This window comes from Typopeltis vanoorti, chromosome 24 (genome assembly GCF_054136105.1).
Source record: "Typopeltis vanoorti isolate ZY-2024b chromosome 24, IOZ_Tvanoo_1.0, whole genome shotgun sequence".
In the NCBI taxonomy this organism is placed as follows: Eukaryota; Metazoa; Arthropoda; class Arachnida; order Uropygi; family Thelyphonidae; genus Typopeltis; species Typopeltis vanoorti.
This window is the reverse complement of record NC_143572.1, coordinates 44,367,204-44,388,704: the sequence shown is the minus strand read 5'-3', so window position 1 is coordinate 44,388,704 and position 21,501 is coordinate 44,367,204. Positions and strand designations below refer to the sequence as shown.

At 37.3% G+C, this 21,501-nt stretch overlaps 1 protein-coding gene across 1 annotated transcript in view; it reads right to left on the bottom strand.

Moving 5' to 3' along the window:
* LOC150093142 (CD63 antigen-like) overlaps positions 1–21,501 on the bottom strand; it is a 119,822-nt gene that overhangs the window by 71,313 nt on the left and 27,008 nt on the right. Inside the window, exon 3 of the mRNA XM_090413540.1 lies at positions 7,143–7,217. Coding sequence (XP_090269666.1) covers positions 7,143–7,217 — 75 coding nt within the window. The remainder of the gene's footprint in view (positions 1–7,142; positions 7,218–21,501) is intronic.

The window sequence follows — 21,501 nt, the reverse complement described above, 5'->3', positions numbered from 1 at the left end:
CTTCAGTGGGAGCCAGGCTGTAGTGGAAATACCAGGCAGAAGCATTAGCAGGTCATCTCTACCTATAGGAGTTGCCAAATGGTGTGCCACCCTTTTTTAATAAATTACTCTGGATTTAGAGAAAGATGTTGAAAGTTTATTATACTCTAACCAAGTGAAAAAATAAACTTTCAACATCTTTCTCTAAATCCAGAGTAATTTATTAAAAAAGGGTGGCACACCATTTGGCAACTCCTATAGGTAGAGATGACCTGCTAATGCTTCTGCCTGGTATTTCCACTACAGCCTGGCTCCCACTGAAGAGACCTCAATAAAGGTCGAAACTAGTCTGGGTAGTGGCCCTTTCTTTAATGCATAACATTAGACATATCCGCAAGGAGATGTGTTTTGCATTATAGGAGATACTGAGATAGGAGTGTTGGTAGCTTTCTCCACCTTTGCAACGAGTTGCCCTGGTGTTGTATCACCTTACCCTAGTCCTGAAGATACTTCAGGCGCAAACTTTGTTTGCTCACGCTTGGATAAAGGATTAAACTAATTTTATTATACTCTAACCAAGTGAAAAAATAAACTTACAACCGTGTTAAGAATAATACTTTACTTTCTCAGTGCTTCAACCTTCATATTAAGATTATCTTTTGGAGTATCACATTGTGTACACACAGAGACAGAGAGACTACATTATATTTCAAACAGTATTCCAAAAGTAATACTGATCTGTAGTGGAAATACCAGGCAGAAGCATTAGCAGGTCATCTCTACCTATAGGAGTTGCCAAATGGTGTGCCACCCTTTTTTAATAAATTACTCTGGATTTAGAGAAAGATGTTGAAAGTTTATTTTTTCACTTGGTTAGAGTATAATAAACTTTCAACATCTTTCTCTAAATCCAGAGTAATTTATTAAAAAAGGGTGGCACACCATTTGGCAACTCCTATAGGTAGAGATGACCTGCTAATGCTTCTGCCTGGTATTTCCACTACAGCCTGGCTCCCACTGAAGAGACCTCAATAAAGGTCGAAACTAGTCTGGGTAGTGGCCCTTCCTTTAATGCATAACATTAGACATATCCGCAAGGAGATGTGTTTTGCATTATAGGAGATACTGAGATAGGAGTGTTGGTAGCTTTCTCCACCTTTGCAACGAGTTGCCCTGGTGTTGTATCACCTTACCCTAGTCCTGAAGATACTTCAGGCGCAAACTTTGTTTGCTCATGCTTGGATAAAGGATTAAACTAATTTTATTATACTCTAACCAAGTGAAAAAATAAACTTACAACCGTGTTAAGAATAATACTTTACTTTCTCAGTGCTTCAACCTTCATATTAAGATTATCTTTTGGAGTATCACATTGTGTACACACAGAGACAGAGAGACTACATTATATTTCAAACAGTATTCCAAAAGTAATACTGATTTGATCAACATTCTACTGGCCTGAACCCTAGTGAAAAAAATCTAGATCAAAGCTATATTCTATTATTATTATAATCATTATTCAGGCCTCCATGGAGTCAAGAGACTCATCATGGGAGGTCATTCTTAGGACTATAAGATGGTCAGAGAACAAATTCATATTAATACTTTTAATATAGCAACAGTGGTGGCCTAATCAATAATTTAACATGTGTTATATTAAGGCTAAGATCCTGGATTATTAGTCTTAAGTATAGTTCATAATGAACTTTTAGAACAAAAAAGTTGCGAGTAGAATATGTATACCATCCAGCCTAATCTTGTTAAGATTAGGGCAATCGATTAGAAATTTATGTTCATACCACGTTTAGTATGATGTAATGAACAGATGCCTTTCCAGTCACTTCTGTGTAGAGTATTCAAGGCATGATCAGAAAGGTCAAATTTACCATAATTATTAAATTTAGTGTTATTTATATTTCCCCCCCTCAAATAGGAATTGAACATCCAGTTTCACCTTTATAAGGCAAATTACAGGTGTACTGAATACAGTATACTCCCAGGTGGGCCAAGGGAGGAAATGGATCATTGAAGGAGTGGAATGAGTTCTTTAATTTTGCAAGAGGTTTAAAGATGGCATTAAGGTTGTACTTCTGTAGTATTCTATACTATCTGTTTTTACAGGTTTTATTGTAATCTCATTTATTTTTATTATTAGGTGCAGTCTTTAATTTTGTTGATATTTTTGCTGTCACCATTTTTTTTAATATTTTTTTTTTTTTAGAAAGGTAGCTGGTAACTCAATTCCTGCTTAAGTACTGGCTCATTGCAGCAAATCTTTAAAGCCCTGTTTTTCAGGGTGTTAATATGTTAATAACACCTAGTTTTTATGTTGGGTGGGGGGTGGGGGGGGAGAGTTTATGTGTACATATTGGCTAGACATAAGAGAAGGAAATAGTGGCACTGGTTATGAGGCAGTGGTGTAATGGGGAAGTTGACAGGAAAACGTTTAGTTGGATGTTGCTATAAACCAGGGAATGTGGAGAGTATTGAAGAAATGTATAAAACTTGGATTAGTGAACAAAGGGTAATAATTAGTATGGCCTATTTTAATTATGGTGGTATAAATTAAAATGAAGAAATAGCATTTGGGAATATGGAAAATGAATTTCTTGGGTTCTTGAGCACTAACTAACCGTCTCTGGCAGCATGGAAAGGATGGCGTGTGAGGATCGAAAATTTTTGATCTCATCATATCGTCAGAGAATGTAATTGTGACCACTCTCAGAGAATGTGATCACTAACTTTTATCCAATTAGTGAGTGTGATCTGCATATGGCTTGTCACAACCTGGGTTGTGACAAGCCATATGCAGACTTCTGTGAGGAAAGGATATGTGTGGAATTATAAGGCTGGTGATAACAAGCTTAGGAGACGGTTTGGAGCTATAGCATGGAATGAAGAGTTGAGTAGTAAGTGATTATAAGAAGCTCTATAGTCAGTTAGCATAAGTACATTGGGTAGAAGAGCTGAGCAAAAGAGATGTTGACAGTGCATGGAAAGTTATACGGCAGTATCTGACACAAGCAATGTATAACTGCATACCAAGGGTTAGGATGAGTAGAGCAGAGTAGCAGTGAAATGGATGAACGGTGAAATCAAGCAAGCTGTGTTGGAAAAGAAAATGCTATGGAAGAGATACAAGAGAGTTGGTAGTGATTGGATCCATGAAGAGTAAAGTGCAGGCTAAGAAGGTGAGGAGCAGTAAAGAAAGAAAAAGGTGCAGAATAAGAGGAGATTGGCTGGAAGGCCAAGGTTGGAATTTTTCTGCTATATGGCAAACAAGAGAAAGAATAATTATGGCAGTTTCACACTGGTGGATAGTCATGGCAGCAGAATAACAGTTGCAAAGGATATAGTGGAATTATTGAATGAGCATTATATCAGTGCATATCATACTGGTGTAAATGTGCAATATATAGAAAGGAGCCAAGTACAAGGGTGGTCTGAAAAGTTCTCAGCCTAACAATGAAATAAATTTATAATTTCAAAATTATTTTTATTTTTCAACAATCTTCCTTAAGACTAATACATTTATTCCAATGATGCTCCAGCGCTATTATCCCGTCCCTGTAGTGGTTCTCAGTAAGATCTGAGAAATACCCCTCTACAACTGTAATTGTCTCTTGATTCGAAGAAAAACACTGACCAGCGATGAAGAGTTACCTTATTTTCCAGTGTATAAGACGCACCCAAGAAATTTAATACAATTTTCTGGAAAAAACAAAATCTCCTTCTGACCACGCCAAGTTCTAATCATTTTTTCTGTGGGCAGAGGTCCAAAATGTCTTTCAGCTTCCCTATTCCCGTGTTCTTCCGCATATTTTACAACCTGCAATTTGTAACTTGAAGTATATGAATGTCGCCTGTTCTTTTCCATCATTAAAATCTACGGGGAAATATCAAACTGAACACAAAATATCTCAACACGTCAACTCAATACTGATAAACATTGGTAACTGATTACTTGGATAAGATATTATGAAACTCGAAGAGGGACTCCCCATTCTTAGCCGGTGACGCACTAAGAGTCACGTGAAGGTCACGCATCAATTTGGTTGCACCATTACCCACCCACAAAGATCTTGGAACATAAAAAGGAGTGCATATGACTTTGAAAAGAGGAAATAATCTTTACCTTCATTATATAAGACACACCCCATTTTTAAGATGAATTTTTAAGGTAAAAAAGTGCATCTTATACACCGGAAAATATGGTAGTTTTGAGAAGAGATAGAAGTCAGAGGGAGCCAAATCTGGGGAATAGAGTGGATGTTCCAACGATTCATGGTGCAGATCCCTTAATTTTTCCATTCCCAAAACACCTTTATAGACAGGTGCATTGTCCTAATGAAAGATGATTTTTTTCTTCAGCAAACCAGGTCTTTTCTCAAAAATTTGTTCTTCTAGTCTGTTTAAAAGATAGGAATAATATTCTCCAGTTATTATTTTACCCTTTTCAACATAATTAATAAATAAAATGCCTTTAGTATCCCAAAACACCAATGCCATGACCTTTCCTGCTGATGGAACAGACTGTCTTCTTTGGCACTGAACAATTGGCTTCTGTCCATTGTTTTGACTGCTGTTTGGATTCTGGTGTGTAATGGTGAATTATGTCTCATCCATAGTAATAAGTCAATGCACAAAATTAATTTTATTCTTGTTAAAACACCCCAAGCACTGTTCAGAGATTTTCATGCGAGTGCATTTTTGATCTGCTATGAGCAAGCACAGCACCCATCTTGTGCAAAGCTTTTTCATATGCAATTCTTTGTGCAAAATATAGCCTACACATTCTTTTGAATTGCCTACAGTCTCAGCAATTTCATGCACTTTGACTCGCTGGTCATCCAATAACATATCGTGCACTTGATCAATGATTTCTGGTGTTACACTTTTTATAACACCAGAAATCATTGATCATCTTTAGACATCCTTCACCTGGATCATCTTCAAGGCTGGTACATTGAAACTCGGCAGCCCATTTCTTAATTGTCGAAAATGAAGGAGAAGCCCATAAACTTTTATGAACTTCGAATGCATTTCTTTTGGCAATAAATCTTCTTTTACAAAGAATTTTATAATCACATGATACTCAATTTTATCAATTTCAAGGATACAGACAACACTTTTGCTTCAGACAGCTATATAAAAACAAACTACTTGATAGAATGACCTGCAATTTCACATGTATACTTATGACAGGTGGACCAACTTAGGGAAAAAAATATGTCAATAGTGTTGCCATCTATGGTCAAGGCCGAGAACTTTTCAGACCACCTTTGTATTAGAAGAATTGGAAGTGAAAGAATCTGAGTCGTATCAGGTGCTGACTGGGCTAGATGTTAATAAAGCTGTGGGAATGGATGACATATTACTACATATTCTTAAGGAATGTGCATAGCAGTTGATTATGATGCCCTTGACATGGTTGTTTAATAAAAGTCTTGCAGTGGGTAGGGTTCTTAAGGAGTTGAAAGATGGCAAAATAGTACTACCCCATAAGCATGATTCTAGGACAGAAGTTTCCAATTATAATGCAAGTCTTTATAATTGCAGTTGTGGTCAAGGTGTTGGAGAGATTGGATAGGAATAGAATACAGAGTTGTGTTGATGGACATAGCATTTTTTATTATGGTCAGCATGGATTTGTAAAGGGTATTAGCAATTTACAAATCCTGTATTAGCAATTTATTTGTATTTTATAATAGGGTAAAAAGTGTATTAGATAAGGTTGTTGGTGTACAAACTACAGAGGATATGAATAGACAGTATATTGGTTAGATGGATTGGAGATTGGCTCTCTGAATGATACCAGCAAGTTGTGTATGATGGAGCAGAATCCCCCCCCCCAAGAAGGGGGGGTTAACAGTGGCCTGTTCCAGGGTGTTCTATTCTTGGGCTATCCCCCGCTGTTTAACTTGTTTGTAAATGATATATCATGTGGACTGACTGGGGATTTTCCGTTGTTTGCTGATGATGCAAAGTTAAGGAGAATTATAAATAGCACTGCTGATGTCAATTCCCCTTCACAAAGAAAGATTTGAATAGACTTTTGACTTGGACAAAGGAGTGGTGCTGTAGTTTTAATATTAAAAAGTGCAAGGTGTTGCATTTTGAAGTGCAGAAATATAAGGCTGTGTACTATATTGACAGTGCCATACTGCAGGAAGTGGATGAGATTCAAGATTTGGGAGTGATGGTTAACATTAGACTGAAGTTTAGAGGGTATGTTGCAAAGGCTGCACATCATAGTGCTGCCATGATAAGTACTCCAACATGTTGTGATAAGGAAGTGGTTGTGTCACTGTATAAAGCACTGGTCAGACCACACCTGGACAATTTTGCTGAAATTTGGTCACCTGGTTTTCAGTGTGATGTGGAAACATTGCAGAGGGTCCAGAGATGAGCGATTGAGACAATCAGGACTTTGGAATGTTAGCAATGGAGAGAGGTTGAAAAAATATGGATTGCAGAGTTTGGTGAATAGGAGGAAAAGAAGTGACATGATAGACGTTTAAGTTAATAAGGGGATTTTATCAGATTAACCCAGATGGAATTATAACAAGGGTAGAAGCAATAAAGGAAGCTATCCCTGGAAGTTATGTAAGAGTGTGATGAAGGATGCAAGGAGTAGAATTTTTACATGGAGAAATGTGAGTGAAGGGAACACATTACCAGAATATGTTGTTAATGTAAGGAGTGTTAAGGATCTTAAGATTGAGTATGATAAATGTTATCAGTTGAATTGACCCTCCATGATGAGTCTGCAGACTCCATGGAAGGTGTTATAATAATAACGGTGCATAACATATTTCAAATGTGTAAGCTTATATTACAACATTAAAACAGTAATTTAATACATCTCTTGAAAGCTATTAGCTTTTCAAATATTTCTGAAAGCTAGCATCACTTCTTACAAAAACTCCCAATTTGGCATCAGCCAACTCAAGAATCCACTGAAAACAGACAAAAAAGTTGATTAAGACCAGCCTAAGAACTAAAACTCCTAGCATGCTATTTGTCATCTTTCTGGGACACCAGTTCCTGTGGTTGTTAGATATCAGCCAATCTCCTATTCACAATTAACTTCGTGTAATAAAATTAAAATAAAATTATAATAACATTATTTTAAACAAAATAAATAATTATTAATTACATACCTTATTTTTGTAGACAAATGCAAGGATACCACCTACTAGTTCAACAATCAGGATAATTGAGAGAAGTACTGCAAACTGCAAGTATTAAAAATATTAAGGAGTTCAAATATGAAGTTACAAGATATGTTAAATTACTCATGAATACTATATAGGTTGAACACAAAGTAGTGGTGATTTTCAAATCACCAATGCAAATAATGGAGATGCACTTTAAGTATGCAAACTATGAAGCAAGCTGTTTAAATGTATTTGCTATGACTATGAGGGGCAGTCTACCCCGGGTGGCACTTGGAACCTTTTTGTACTTTTGCAGTTAATTCTAAAATACAGTCTCCAGAACTTAGTTCCAAATATAGTAATACTACTGCAAATTTTCCTCAATTGCTGTTAGTGTTGCTAGTTGCGAGAATAGTTTTTCTAAATAAAATATGATTAAGAATTACCGACATTACTATGAAATAGACTTCGCCAATGTCATCGACGATTTTGCTAACAGAAAAGCAAGAAAAATAACATTTTAGAATGTTGAAATTAAAGTTTTACTTCAAAAAAATGAACATAGTGTTTTAATTTATTTCCCTATATGTCGTTTTGACTTTTTGTAATATTTTTGGTGTGTATTGAGAGGGGCAGCAACAGCTCTAGCTACGCCACTGATAACATTACTGTGTATTCTAGTATGTAATGCAAATATCATTCAAATGAAGGACTGTGGAATCTTGTATATTTTAACCAGGTAATCCCAGTACTTGCTAATAAGTTATTAGTTAGAGAAATCATATAAAAAGAAAATAAAACCAAATACAAGAAAACAGCTTGATGTTGCATATACATTCAAATAAGATTAAATTTAACTGACATGCTGTTGTTGGGAGTACTAACGTGCTGCATTTTATAAGTCAGCATGCAGATTGTTTGAAGTAATTCTTATAGATATGATTATACACTGGTTACACATAGCTTTAATTTTTCAGGAAATGACAATGTATACTAGAATATTAATTATAATAAACTTTAATTGATACCTTCCTACATTTCAGTAATGTTATATTGCTATCATCACAGATCACAAAAACAATGTGTGCACACAAGTACTAACACTGAGCACAGAAGTTGGGCCTAGAGTCCTAAAAGGTGCCCCTAGTGGGCTAAATTGTGTTGTCTTGACCAATGGGCTGACAATCTTAAAAATTGTTTTCCAAATTTGGGGCAGTCTCATGGACCCAAATTTGTCGAGGTTTAGAAAGTTTTTCAGAGCTGAGGCAGATTCTAGGAGTAGTCTTTCAAACTTTTATTTTCTGCAGTGTAATAGAGTGGCTTTCTTGTAGCATATCCTGTAGTAGGTGTCCAAAGCATGGTCAGTAAGTCTTGAGTGGCTGTATTGATGAAACCTTTGTGTTCGGATATCCTGATATTGGCTGTCCTGCCTGTTTGGCTATAGTAGGACATTTTTCAACTGCTAGGGACTGTAGATCTAGGAGATGTAGCTGACCTTTGGTGGAGCAGATTAGATTTCTTATGTGGTCTGTAACTGATTGTAAGGTGGTCATATTTCCTTAAGAGTTTTGTTAATTTTTTGGATGTGCTCCAGATATATGGAATGGTAATAGATATTGAGTAATCTCTGCTTTGCTTTGAAAGGGGAGGAAAGGGAGGTTATGGTTACATGGTTTTAATATTTTTTTTTGGAGGGGGGGTTGTAGCCATTGGCTAAAAAAGTGTCAAGGATATGATCAAGTTCAGTAATTAGGGCACTGTTAACCAACCTGATTAATTTTGCCTCATTATATAAGGTTTTTATAATCCCATATTGTTGGGAGGGAAGGAGTTAAAGCTGGTGAATGTATCTAATTGTATGCGAGGGTTTTCTGTAATTTTGCCTGAAATAGCCCGAGTTCATAGTGAACTGAACTAGGGCCGAAACATCGGGAGGAAATATGACTTGGATGAAGTCTAAGGCATCTTTGAGTGGGACATTGGTGAATAAGGAGGAGACATCAAAATTGACTACTATGTCAGTGTGTTGGAGTGTGAAGTTTTCTATACTGGCTTTAAAGTAAGCAGAGTTTTTTTTCCCTGTGTGTGAGGTGTGTTCTCCAGTATATTCTGTGAGCACTTTGGCTAAATATTTGGGTAATAATCATCCACAGATTCCACTGCATGCAAGGCCCATCAATACAGCAAATTGAAGCTGAAGATATCCAAGATGACTGAATCAATAAGCCTTTTAAAAATGCTGCTGGGATAACAAATTGATCCCAAATTGTATTAAAAACCAAATTTATGTCATCAAAGGCTCTGCACATTTACAGATGCACTAGCTTCACTCTTCTACAGGAGCAGATTGGCACCACCCACATTCTCTTGGCAGACACCAACGAAGCTATCCGTGCACTAGAAGGGCTTGCCATGACACTGAACGTCGTGGATGATCCTTTCTGACATCTCGAACATTCAGAATTTCAACAGAATAGGATGTCAGCACAATAAGAAATCTGAAAATCTACAAAAAAAAAAAACTGCTTCCAAACCTTAACTACCCCCTAACATGGTAATAAACCTATCTTCCTTCATCCTGAAGCAATGAATGCACTTGAATATAGCCATAACTTTGCAATAGCACCTAAGAAAATTCCTGCAGAGGAAATAATGATACAAGTCAAATGAGGCATCTGTAGCTTTCCAAACAACATCAGACTGGATGTATCTGATGTTTTCACTCAAGCTAGACCACCAAAAAGCAACCTACTAAATAAAAAAATAAAAATTTGAAGCTCTATAAGAGATTAAAAGCAACAACAGATAATAATTATCAAAGCAGATAAGGGAAATTCCACTGTGGTTTTAAACCAAATCAGATTACTCAGGTATGCTTGCCTCTTTACTTGTAGATTGCTCTACCTATCTCCCTATAGACTGATCTCCCACACAAATTAGAACACTCCATAAACTCCTTAAAAAGGTTACCTCTTGGTCTGTGGAAGTTACATACTAAAACCTTATAACTCTAGACCCCCCCCCCCCCCCAGATATGGACTACCAAAAATCCATGAGCAAAATGTGCCATTACATCCCATTGTGGAAAAAAAAAAATGCAAGGTGTAATAATCAAGGGAAGATAAATCAAATATCAGATACAACCAGTTTATCAAAAACTGGTTGTATCTGATCAACAACCAGAAAAAGTCTGGTTTAGTTGTTTATAAAGGATGGTGTATGGCATTTATTATTTTTATTACATAACACCTCCAGGGAGTCCAAAGACTCATCGAGGGAGGGCACCTACTCTACAACTTTGTCTCCACCTACAATGAACAGCAGCTACCATCATCTATGCCATCTACTACCCATCATCACTAGGTTTTTTTTATTTTTTTTTTAAAAAAGACAATGACAAACATCCAATGCCCACAGCAGGATTTGAACCCACAACCTTTTGGCTGGAGAGTGGATACACTGACTACTCGGCTGGCTTATTTATGCCAAATCTATTAGTCAAGTGGATGTCCAAGCATTTTTTGGTTGAAATTTGCATGTTTTGTTTCATTTGTTTTTTGTTGATTTTTTGAGAGAATTAAAAAAAAAAAACCATAGTACTATTATACATTTTTGACTAAGAGATGGTTAATGAATATAGATATACACAGAGAAGGATTCTTGCATGACACTACTCCTGTACAGAGAAAAACTAGTTTCCTTGCCATAAAGTGGCATCTATAGTGCTTCTCATACACTACTGACTCCCACTCTACATGACCTAGCAAAGTGTGACAGTGGGATTATGTACCATCTGACAAGAAACTCCAAGTTGCTGACAGGTTTATGCATGTTATCTAGTGGAGAGCTGCAGCACTGTTTTACTGTTGTACCCTTGAAAGAGATTTTGTTGAAAGTTTTTTCACTTGTTTTTAAAAAAAAAAGTGAAAGCAAAGTTTGTACATGAAGTACCTTCATGACTGTGTTACTTGTACTGGGCTGTTCAATAAGTAATAAGACTAGTTTTACTGTGGCGAAACCACTCATCACAATATTAATTTCTGTGGAATAAAGAAATGTTACTGTCTGTATTAACAAAAGAGGTTGAAAGATGGCATATAAGGGCTGATGTGCCAGAGTGTCATGTGACTAAACTCAAGTGCTCATCAACGCGCCTACGAGGTGCGACCAATCTTCGAGATGGAAGCGTCCTTGGAACAGCGTTACGCGATTAAATTTTGTGTGCATTTGCAAAAATCGGCATCTGACACTTTTAACATGATACGCGAAGCTTTCCATAATGAAGCAATGTCAAGGGCAAGTGTTTTTCACTGGCATTAAACTTTTAAGGAAGCAAGACAAAATGTGGAAGATCTTGAACGTGAGGGAAGACCTTCAACGTCCATCACAGAAACAATGATCAACACAGCAGTGATTATCATTAAGCACGTCAAAAGGAAGCGTCCATTGCTGAAGAATGGATTCTTATTGCACCACGATAATGCAAGGCCACATATTGCTGGTTGTGTAGCGGACGTTTTGCAGAAGATTAACACATATAGCCTACCACACCCTCCATACAGTCCTGATCTCGCACTGTGCGATTTCTGGCTGTTTCCCCAGCTCAAGAAACCACTAAGAGGCCACCATTTAGAAAGCAGCAAAGCATGTGTAAAAGCTGCATAGGCGGTTTTGAAAGAACTCTCAAAAAACAGACTCTCACATGTGTTTAAGAAGTGGATGCAACGTTGGGACAAATTCATCATGTCTCACAGTAGTTACTTCGAAAAAGACCATGTAAACAATGATGATTAAAGGTAATCTGTTTTCTGTATAAATATAGTCTTATTACTTATTGAACAGCTTAAGTATATAGAGGAAAGAAACTTCGAATTAATTGCCTTAGCATCCCATAATACAAAGCACACACTCTTTTGGATATTTATTATGCCATGCATTATGGCAATGGCCATTACCCAGACCTGTTTCTACCTTTGAGGTTGAATCAGTGGAAGCCAGGCATTAAACAATATAAATTGTTCTCTTTAATTTAATTTAAAACTAAGTTAAAAAAAACTTGCAACTAGCTCTAATCCAGAGTTCTAATAAGGTGTTACACCTTTCCACTACTTGTATATGGAAAATGAGTTCTACATTACTTCAACCTTAGTAACTCTTCCGAGTCTGGCTCTTGCTAAATTTTAATGTTAGTCTTTGGACTTGCTTGATCAGGAAGTAGAGTGGTTTTACTCGGTAGTAGGTTTTTATCTGTCACTGAGTAGAGCCACCAATAGAGAGAGAGAGATGTATTTAGGAGTAATCCTGTTGGGTCACTCAATGAAATTTAGAGTGATCTCATAGATTGCTCATTTTGGAGAGAGGTACCTCCCTGCACCTTAACAGTCCCTCAAACAGAGGGCAAAACCATTTTAGGTAGTAGCTCTTCCCATAATACATAGCATTATACTATTATTATTCAGGCCTCCATGGAGTCAAAAGATTCATCATGGGAGGCCCCCCCCTGAGAAACACCAAGTCTATCATACCACTCCTTAAACTCATTGACCGTTCTCACTCTCACCACTCCATCAGGCAATGCATTCCATGGTTCAACCACCCTCCATGCAAAGAACCCACTCCTCACCCTCTTGCAAACGGTTTTCTTTCGTAACTTCTAGGGATAGCCTCTTGTCATCACTCCTTCCCGCTGTTCAATTAAGCGAAAGAGCTCCCTAGTGTCAACCCTGTAACCACCTCTCAACAGTTTAAAAGTCTCAATCATATCACCTCTCCTTCTATCCACCAAACTCTGTTGTCCACATTCCCTCAGCCAATCCTCATAACATAGTACAGTCCTGACATCCTCTTTGTTATCTGCGTTTGTACCGTTTCCACAGTTAATTTATCTCCTTCAAATCCTGGGGACCAAATCTGAGAACAATAGTTTAAGTGTGATCTGATCAGAGACTTATACAATGGAATGATAACCCCTTTTATCTCTGCAGGTCAGTGTCCTTCTCATTATTGCAGCAATCCTCTGTGTTACCTTCGCAATATGTCCCCTAAATTTCAGGTTTCTATCAATCATCAACCTCAGATCTCGTTTCCCTTCCTCCAGTATAACTCCTCCCATAGAGGATGCAGCATCCCATCAATGTTTCCCAAACCTCAAGACCTTACATTTTGCTACTTTAAACCAAAATCCCCATTCATTTGCTCATCTATCTAGTTTATTCAAATCCTCTTGCAAGGGCTACCACATCTGCACTATTACTAATAATCCTTCCCAGCTTCACATCATCTGCAAAACTGAATATCCCCTTGCAATTCACTGACAATGTCATTGATATAAAGGTTAAACAATATAGGTCCCAGTACAGAGCCCTCTGGGACCCCCCACTTGTAACCCTGTGCCTTCTTGAAACTGTCCCACTATACACAACTCTGATACCAATCAGACAGCCAATCCTGAATCCAGTTGACCAATCTGACATCCAGACCCATGTGCTGCAACTTGAATATCAGCTTATCATGTGGCACCCTGTCAAATGCCTTTGCTAAGTCTAAGAAAATGGCAGTATATGCCTTTCCTTCATCTAATGCTCTTGTAACTTTTTTTTTATAAAAGACTAGCATATTGCTAAAACAAGAGCACTCCCTTCAAAAATCCATGTTGACTCTTGCAGATAACATTACCCTCATCTGCCCAATGCTGTATATGGTCCCTCACTACTATCTCCAAGATCTTAACAACTACTGATGACACTCAAACTGACCTATAATTAGACACTTCCAGTCTGCCACCACCCTTATGCAATGGCACCACTATCTTATCTTCCTTCCATTCCATGGGCACCTTTCCCGCAGCCAGACTTTCACTGAAAAGCCAGGTCAAAAGGTACTGTCAGTTCCCTAGCACATTCTCTCAACTCATGGTGAAATACCATCCAGTCCCACAGCTTTACTGACATTCAGAGTACTCAGTATTTGAAGCACACTCTCCTCCTGTACCTCTAAACCTTGAACCTGCCCTATCCCTCTAGTATTAAAACTGACTCCTCCAGGATGAAATACTCCAATAAAGTGTTCATTGAACAATTCCACTATGTCCTCTGCATCAGTCACTCTATTCCCATTTTTATCCCATAATATTCTTCCACAATCATTTCTCCTCCTACTGGCTACATAGCTTAAAAAAAAAAATGGATGTGCATTTTGCATTATAGGATACTAAGGCAGTTAGATGTGAAGTCAGTGTCTTCTACATACAAGTAGCCTAGTCATGAAGAAAATCTCATTTGCAAATTTTGCTTACACTTTGATAAAGGATTAGCAAGAATTTCTTGGCATCTAATTTAAATAATAATAGGTTTTAGGTCTGTTTGGCATGTCACTTGCTGCATGGAGAAGAATGAGAAGGATAGAAGTCAGAACCTACATCCTAAACTAAAACATATCACTTCAGGTCTCCATTTAGCAGGATGGAGGTAGTGGCGTTTCATTGGGAGATAAATGCCATCTGAGGCATTGTAGGACTAATTGGCATTTTTTTTTTCCCCAAAAAGGAAAAAACCCTTGCATCAAGAACTAATTTTCATTTTACTGAAATTTTCAATAATTAAAAGTACAGTTTACTTCTGCATTTCCACTACCATTTTATTCTCTGTCCCTTTAGATATTTCAGGATTAGCCCATGTGAATCAAAAACTATGCTTCCCAAAAAGCAAGTGCTTTTTTGCAAGCATAAAAGCAGCAGTGCTTTTTCCCATTGAAGCTTTTTGTAGCAAACTAGTACATTAGAAAAATGTATAAAGCAAAATTAGTTTGGAATCAAGTGCAATCATTATGGACAATTTTAATTATGGAAATAGCACATACTAGTCCAATGAGAAGGAAGTACTTTTCATTAAGAAACGTCTGCACTTCTAATCCTTCTTGTTGCAGGTTCATGCTTTTTTTATGTTCCATGAGAACACTGAAGAAAAATTTGGTGTGCTCTCCCCCATACTGAAGAAAAACATTTTTCTTCAGTATGGGGGGAGACACCAAATGTTTATCTCAGGACTGTTAAAATCATGCAGATTTCATGATGCCGGTATACAGCAGTTGTCCAATTTTGTAATTTTATCACTGAAAATGACATTAACCATGTAGATGAACATTTTTGGAATAATGTCAGCAGCAAACTGTGTACCCAGAGTGGTTTGTTATTTGGTAGAAGTTTCTACAAGATTTGTAATTTGAGTGTATTTAAGTAATTTTCATTATATGTGGCATAATTTAACACAGCGATTCAACCCCTTGTGAACCACTTTATGCATAGCTGAACACAGTACAGTATTTACAATTCTCAGTGGTAGGTTTTATTTTATTTTATTTATTTTTTAGGACTTAGGTTATAGAGAAAATTCAGGGATTTGTTTTTATCTGATCTCCAGACACACTAGACCTACCAGCTCCTGAAATAAAATACCATTTTCTTGAATGATTGCTTTGTTGGAGATTTAATTTTTCCCAAAAAAACATCTCTAAAGTCAATGGAGACTTTTCTATAGCACATAATTGTTAACTGAAATATAACTGCAGTGGTCTACTTAACTAAAAAAAAGATCTCTTTCATCGTTAATTACCACAAACCATTTTAAGATAGCTCCTAAAATCAGATTTATTTAAGCTTATACAGGGCGTCTATAAATTCGTCCCATTACATCTGCAAGCTGTCGGTTGAGTTTTTCAAAATTACCAGCTTTAATTCCACATACATCTTCTCACTGAACTCCAGTCGCTTTCATCAACTGGAGGATTTGATACTCCATTTATATCCTCAGATGATCAAATAGACTCCTTGATCCTTATATCCTCTTTTTTAGTACTGTCTAAGATAGTTCTCTCAAACTTGAAATTCATTCTTTTTGCCTCCGATGTCATCTCTTCATTTCAATCTCTATAACCATAATTAAAATTGCCCATAATGATCACCTTTGATTGCCGAACTAATTTTATTATTATTATTCATGACACCTCCAAGGAGTCTGAAGACTTATCGCAAGAGTATACCTATTATATGACTCTCCATCTCCACCACTACACCAAACCGCTACTACCAATCATCTACATCAGCGCCATCTACTGCCCACCACCACAGCTAGTATTTGTTGTCTGTAAATTGCACATGTTCTGAAGGGACGATTTGTCTGTATGCAGGATGAAAAACCCGAGTTTCCAGGAGAAAAAACCCTGCTGCCTCCGTATGAGATCAGCTAACTCATCTTCGATTGAAAAAAATCCATTTTACATTTGCTTATACATTTCTTTCTAATGTACTAATTTGCTATAAAGTGTTAATGGAGAAAAGTAATTGCTTTTTTTGAAGTGCAGTTTTTGGTTTGCATGGACTAATCCTGAAATATTTAAAATGGACAGAGGATAAAATGCCAGTAGAAATGCAGAAATAAACTGTACTTTAAGTTGGAAATAACTGTTTACACATATTGGTATGCTGAGCCATCTGGATCAGCATACATTGTCCTTTAGCCATATGAAGAAATCCAGATATCATTCCTCTGGAATTTATTTTTATGTAACTTCATAAAGGATGATGTTATGCAAATGTAATAACAAAGCCTACCTAAAACAAAAAGATGCCTTTACTTATCAATTACCACAAGACGTTTTATGAACACCCTCTATCACAGAAGAAGCCGAATGAAAAAGGTAATCAATGCTGCTTCAGCCCTACTGAAGAGTTATCTAGCAGGGACAACAAATATATTCCAAGGATGCAGGCTAAATAAGGTACATGCGAGCTGGATATGAGTGAGGAGGTTAGACACAATCTGGAAGTTATTAAAACTTCTTATGCTGCCTGAGGTAGCAGAAGAAAACAAGGGGAAAAAAAAATAACATGGAATTGTTTTGATATATGTCCAATATAAGAATCAGGCCCGTACCATACTGAGGTGCAAAGAACGGGCCTGATTTAAGGGCACAATTTAGGGTAGCATAATCGAACACGTTCATCAAATATAGGGAATAAATAATACACTGAACTGTTTGTGCATATGTCACCTTTGAATGAGAGAGATTTCACTGAGGGGGCCGAGTAGTTAAATAATATAAATACCCTAGATTTATGCGATGAATTAGATACTATTAAAGATTATTTAAAATTATATAAAATTATGTTTAGATATTTTGCAATTTATATTTGGAAATAATTTAACAACATTATTTCCGAATTTGGTAACAGCTTTAAGTCTTTTTTTTTAACGATACCATTAACAGTTGCTTCTGGAACAAGATCCTTTTCAAAATTCAAATTAATAAAAAAAATCACTTGCAATCGAGTATGTCACAAGAAAGATTAAAGAAATTTATCCACATTAAGTAGAGAAAATGAAATATGTAGCAATTTAGAAGATATCAAAAGATTTTTCTGTAATGAAAGCCAGAAGAGCATCTCAGTAGAAAATTAATAAAAATAAGGTTTTTTTTACTATTTGTGTTTTTTCTTTATTTTAATAAAGAAAAAACACAAATAGGAATGTATATTCCAGGCATATATTCTTTCACTACGCTTTATTCCCACTTTCTATGCAGGGTCCGCGCATTACTTAGATGCAAGTACTTGTTAGTACCTCCCAGCCGACCTGTCGCCTAGTCTGCCGCTTGGGGGGGGGGGGGTTGGCTGTAGAGGCATATGTTCACGGGGCCAGTTTGCCTGCTTGCGGAATGAAAAACGCCAGATAAACTGGCAGAAAAATCCCTACTGCCCACGCCCAGCTAACTTGGCTATGCCTGAGGAAAATCCTCAAGTTCCTCACGTCTTCGACGAGAGTTTAATCTGGGACACTTCTTCCTCAGGCATATGGTTGCAAAGCACAAAGCCACTAGGCTAAGCGCACTGCATATACATTCCTCTTAATATGCAGTATAATAAAATGATTTGTAACGTTGTATTGCCAGGATCTTTTAATTTTTAAAGGAGGGGGAAGCACAAAAATTTTGCACCCAAGCGCTGCAAACCCACAAACACATGGAATGACCTTTATCAGGGTCGTTCCATGGGTTTGCGCCGCTAATTGTCTTTTTCATTATGAAATTATATTGGTTATTGAAAATGATAACCATTGCAGAGAATGCAGTGGTGGTATTAAATGAGCAATTCATAAAAAAGGTATTTCATCTTCATGAATGTGACATTATGTAGAATTTGGGTGCTGTAGAAGATAAAGGATGGCAAGTGAGCAGGAGTTATGAAAAAATTGATCAACTATGTCAATAGGGCAGTGTTTCCCGATATGGAGCATATGCCCCACAAGGAGGGAATTTGAATATTTTGGAGGGCAATTAAAAAATGATGTTGCATTCATCACCTCGTCACTGATGGTAAAAAAAATGGCATCGTCGGCGATAAATTAGTGATATTGCAACCCTGACTTTCCGAGAAAAAAACTGGGTACAGCAGTCAACATAAATGCTTGGTGGCGCAAGCGTGTTAAGGTTAGATCACAGCGTCGGTTACTTCTAAAAAGTAAACAGTGCCAATTTAACTTTGTGCAGTTTTTGTTGTAGAAACAACGAGGCAAGTTTAATTTTTTTTTAAGGATTGCCAATGTTTTTTATGCTAGCAGGCATTTTTCTTTTATGTAAGATTTTTACATGTTAGTTTTCCAATTACCCAAAAGATGCACCACTATCAATTTAAATAAAATGAACACTTTGCCATAATTTTATTAGGTTCATTTGCCAGTTGAAAACAAATACAATCTCTCATATTTTGTTGTTTCTTTTTCTCTGCCTGTGATGATAGACTTAAAATTTTACTTTATTAACTTTTTATACATGTGTTATTATATATGTGTTTGTAGTAGTATAAATACATGTTATATGCCATTAATTTCCTTGTGTAATGCAAAACGTATGCTTTGCAGAGAGCAGTTGGAGTATAGTTGGAGTATAGCCATAAAGGACGTAACTGCATCTATTAGAGAGCAAAAGGAAAGGGTGAAAGAAATGATTGTTGTGGCAGGTACGAATGATTTGAAAGGAGATAAAATGGAAATGATAGAAGACCTGAATGAATTGTTTGAGGTAGCAAAAGAAAAGAGTGAGAGAGTTAGAATGATTAGTCTTTTGCCACGGTATGACAGTGAAATGTTTAAAAGGAGGGCTATAATTGCAAATGACTTTATGCGTGGGTTATGTATGACGAGTGGTGTGGAATTTGTGGATGTGTGGAGCGAGTTTGATGGGTGAAAGGATCTATATAAGATGGATGGCTTGCATTTGAATGGTTACGGTGTAAGAAGACTTGAGAAAGTGTTGCTGAATGTAGTGGATGTGCAAATTCAGGGAAACTAGATTTGTTAGGGGGGGTGGGTAGAGATACAGTCCTTATGGAGGCAGTTGAATGTAAGAATGAATATAATATGCCAGAGCAAATAAGGACAACAAATCAGAGTGGGATAGTTAATATAAGGCATCAAGGTAGGGTTGGGGCTAATGGGGGTCTTAAATTCATGTACACTAATACTAGGAGTATTAGGAACAAGAAGGAAGAGTTTTTGGCCATGGTTGGCACTTCCAGACCACAGGTTATAGGTATTAGTGAAACATGGCTGACTGTAGATGATATAACTAGTGGGATTGAATGTGATGGGTATAGTGTGTTCAGGAATGACAGAGAGAATAAAATGGGGGGAGGAGTATTGTTGATGATAGCTGATGAGCTCCAGCCAAGGAGAATAGAAGTTGAATTGCAGGATAGAGAAAAGAGCACATTTGAGGCCATTTGGTGTGAGATTGTGGCTAGCAGAACTAAATATACAATTGGGTGCTGCTATAGACCAGGTGATGGAAAAGATGGTGGTGACAGTATGCACAAGCAAATAGAAGAAATGGGTGGAAAGAGGGTGATTATTATGGGAGATTTCAACTATGGTCGCATTGATTGGAGTGAGGAGAGGACACATGGGAGGAAGGAACTGGATTTTATGCAGTTATTAAGGGATAACTATCTGCGACAGCATGTAATGGAAAATACTAGGGGTCAGAGAGTGCTTGACCTAGTAATTACATCTGAGGATTTGGCTGTAACAAATATGACCACATTGCCACCAATCGGTGAGAGTGATCATAGGGTCTTAACTTGGGAGGTGGCTAAAGGTGTAGAATTTTCAATTAAGACAAGGTACATGTGGAATTATCGGGCGGGAAAGTATGACAAGCTTAGGAGTTTGATTGGTTCAGTGCCATGGCATGTACAACTGCAAGGACTAGAAGTTGATAGTGCATGGGAGGTAGTTAAGAAGTGCTTGCATGAAGCAATGGCTGACTGTATACCTAGAGTCCGAATAATAAATCAAGTAGGGGTTAAATGGATGAATAACACCATTAAGCTTGAGTTGCAAAAAAAGAAACAACTATGGAGGGAATTTAAGGAGAAGGGTGACCGGCAGGCACATGAACGGTATAAAGCGCAGGCCAGAAGGGTGACAAGTGTGGTAAGAAAAGCAAAAAAGGATTACGAAAGAACATTGGCCATGCAGGCTAAAGAGAATCATAAACAGTTTTTTAGATATGTAGCAAGTAAAAGGAAAAATGTACATGGCAGATTGATTTTAAAGAATGCCGATGGTAGGGAGGTAACTGAATCAGTTGAGATAGTTGAGTTACTGAGTGAGCACTTTGCAAGTATATATCATCCAGGTGGTGACATTGCAGAAACGAATAAACCAGTAGATTATACGGGAATTGTGGTTAATGAAGTGGAGGTGAGTAGTCTATTGCATAACCTCAATGTCAATACATCTGTGGGATTGGATGGTATACCAGCTCGTGTTGTACGAGAAGCAGCTAAAGAATTGTCAGTACCCTTGACCATTTTGTTTAATTTGAGTCTCGGGTCTGGGTTAGTCCCGAGCGGGTGGAAAGAGGGGAAAATAGTTCCACTGCATAAAGGTGGTTCCAAGACTGCTGTTGTAAATTACCGACCGATTAGCATATCAGGAATCATTGTAAAGGTCTTAGAGAAAATAGTCAAAAGGAAAATACAAGATTGGATTGAAGAAAATGGGATACTGTATCGGGGACAGCATGGTTTTGTGAAGGGTAGGTCATGCCTTAGTAACTTGCTCACGTATTATAACACAGTGACGGCTGAACTGGATAAGGGTAATGGGTTTACGGTGATTCTACTGGACCTTGCCAAGGCCTTTGACAGGATTCCACATGGAATTCTAATCATTAAATTGCAGCATATGGGAATGGACATAGGGTTGGTGAGATGGATAGGAGGGTGGTTGACGGAGAGATATCAGAGAGTGGTTTACTCGGGAGTAGAGTCCACAAGACGGCCTGTGACTAGTGGTGTGCCACAAGG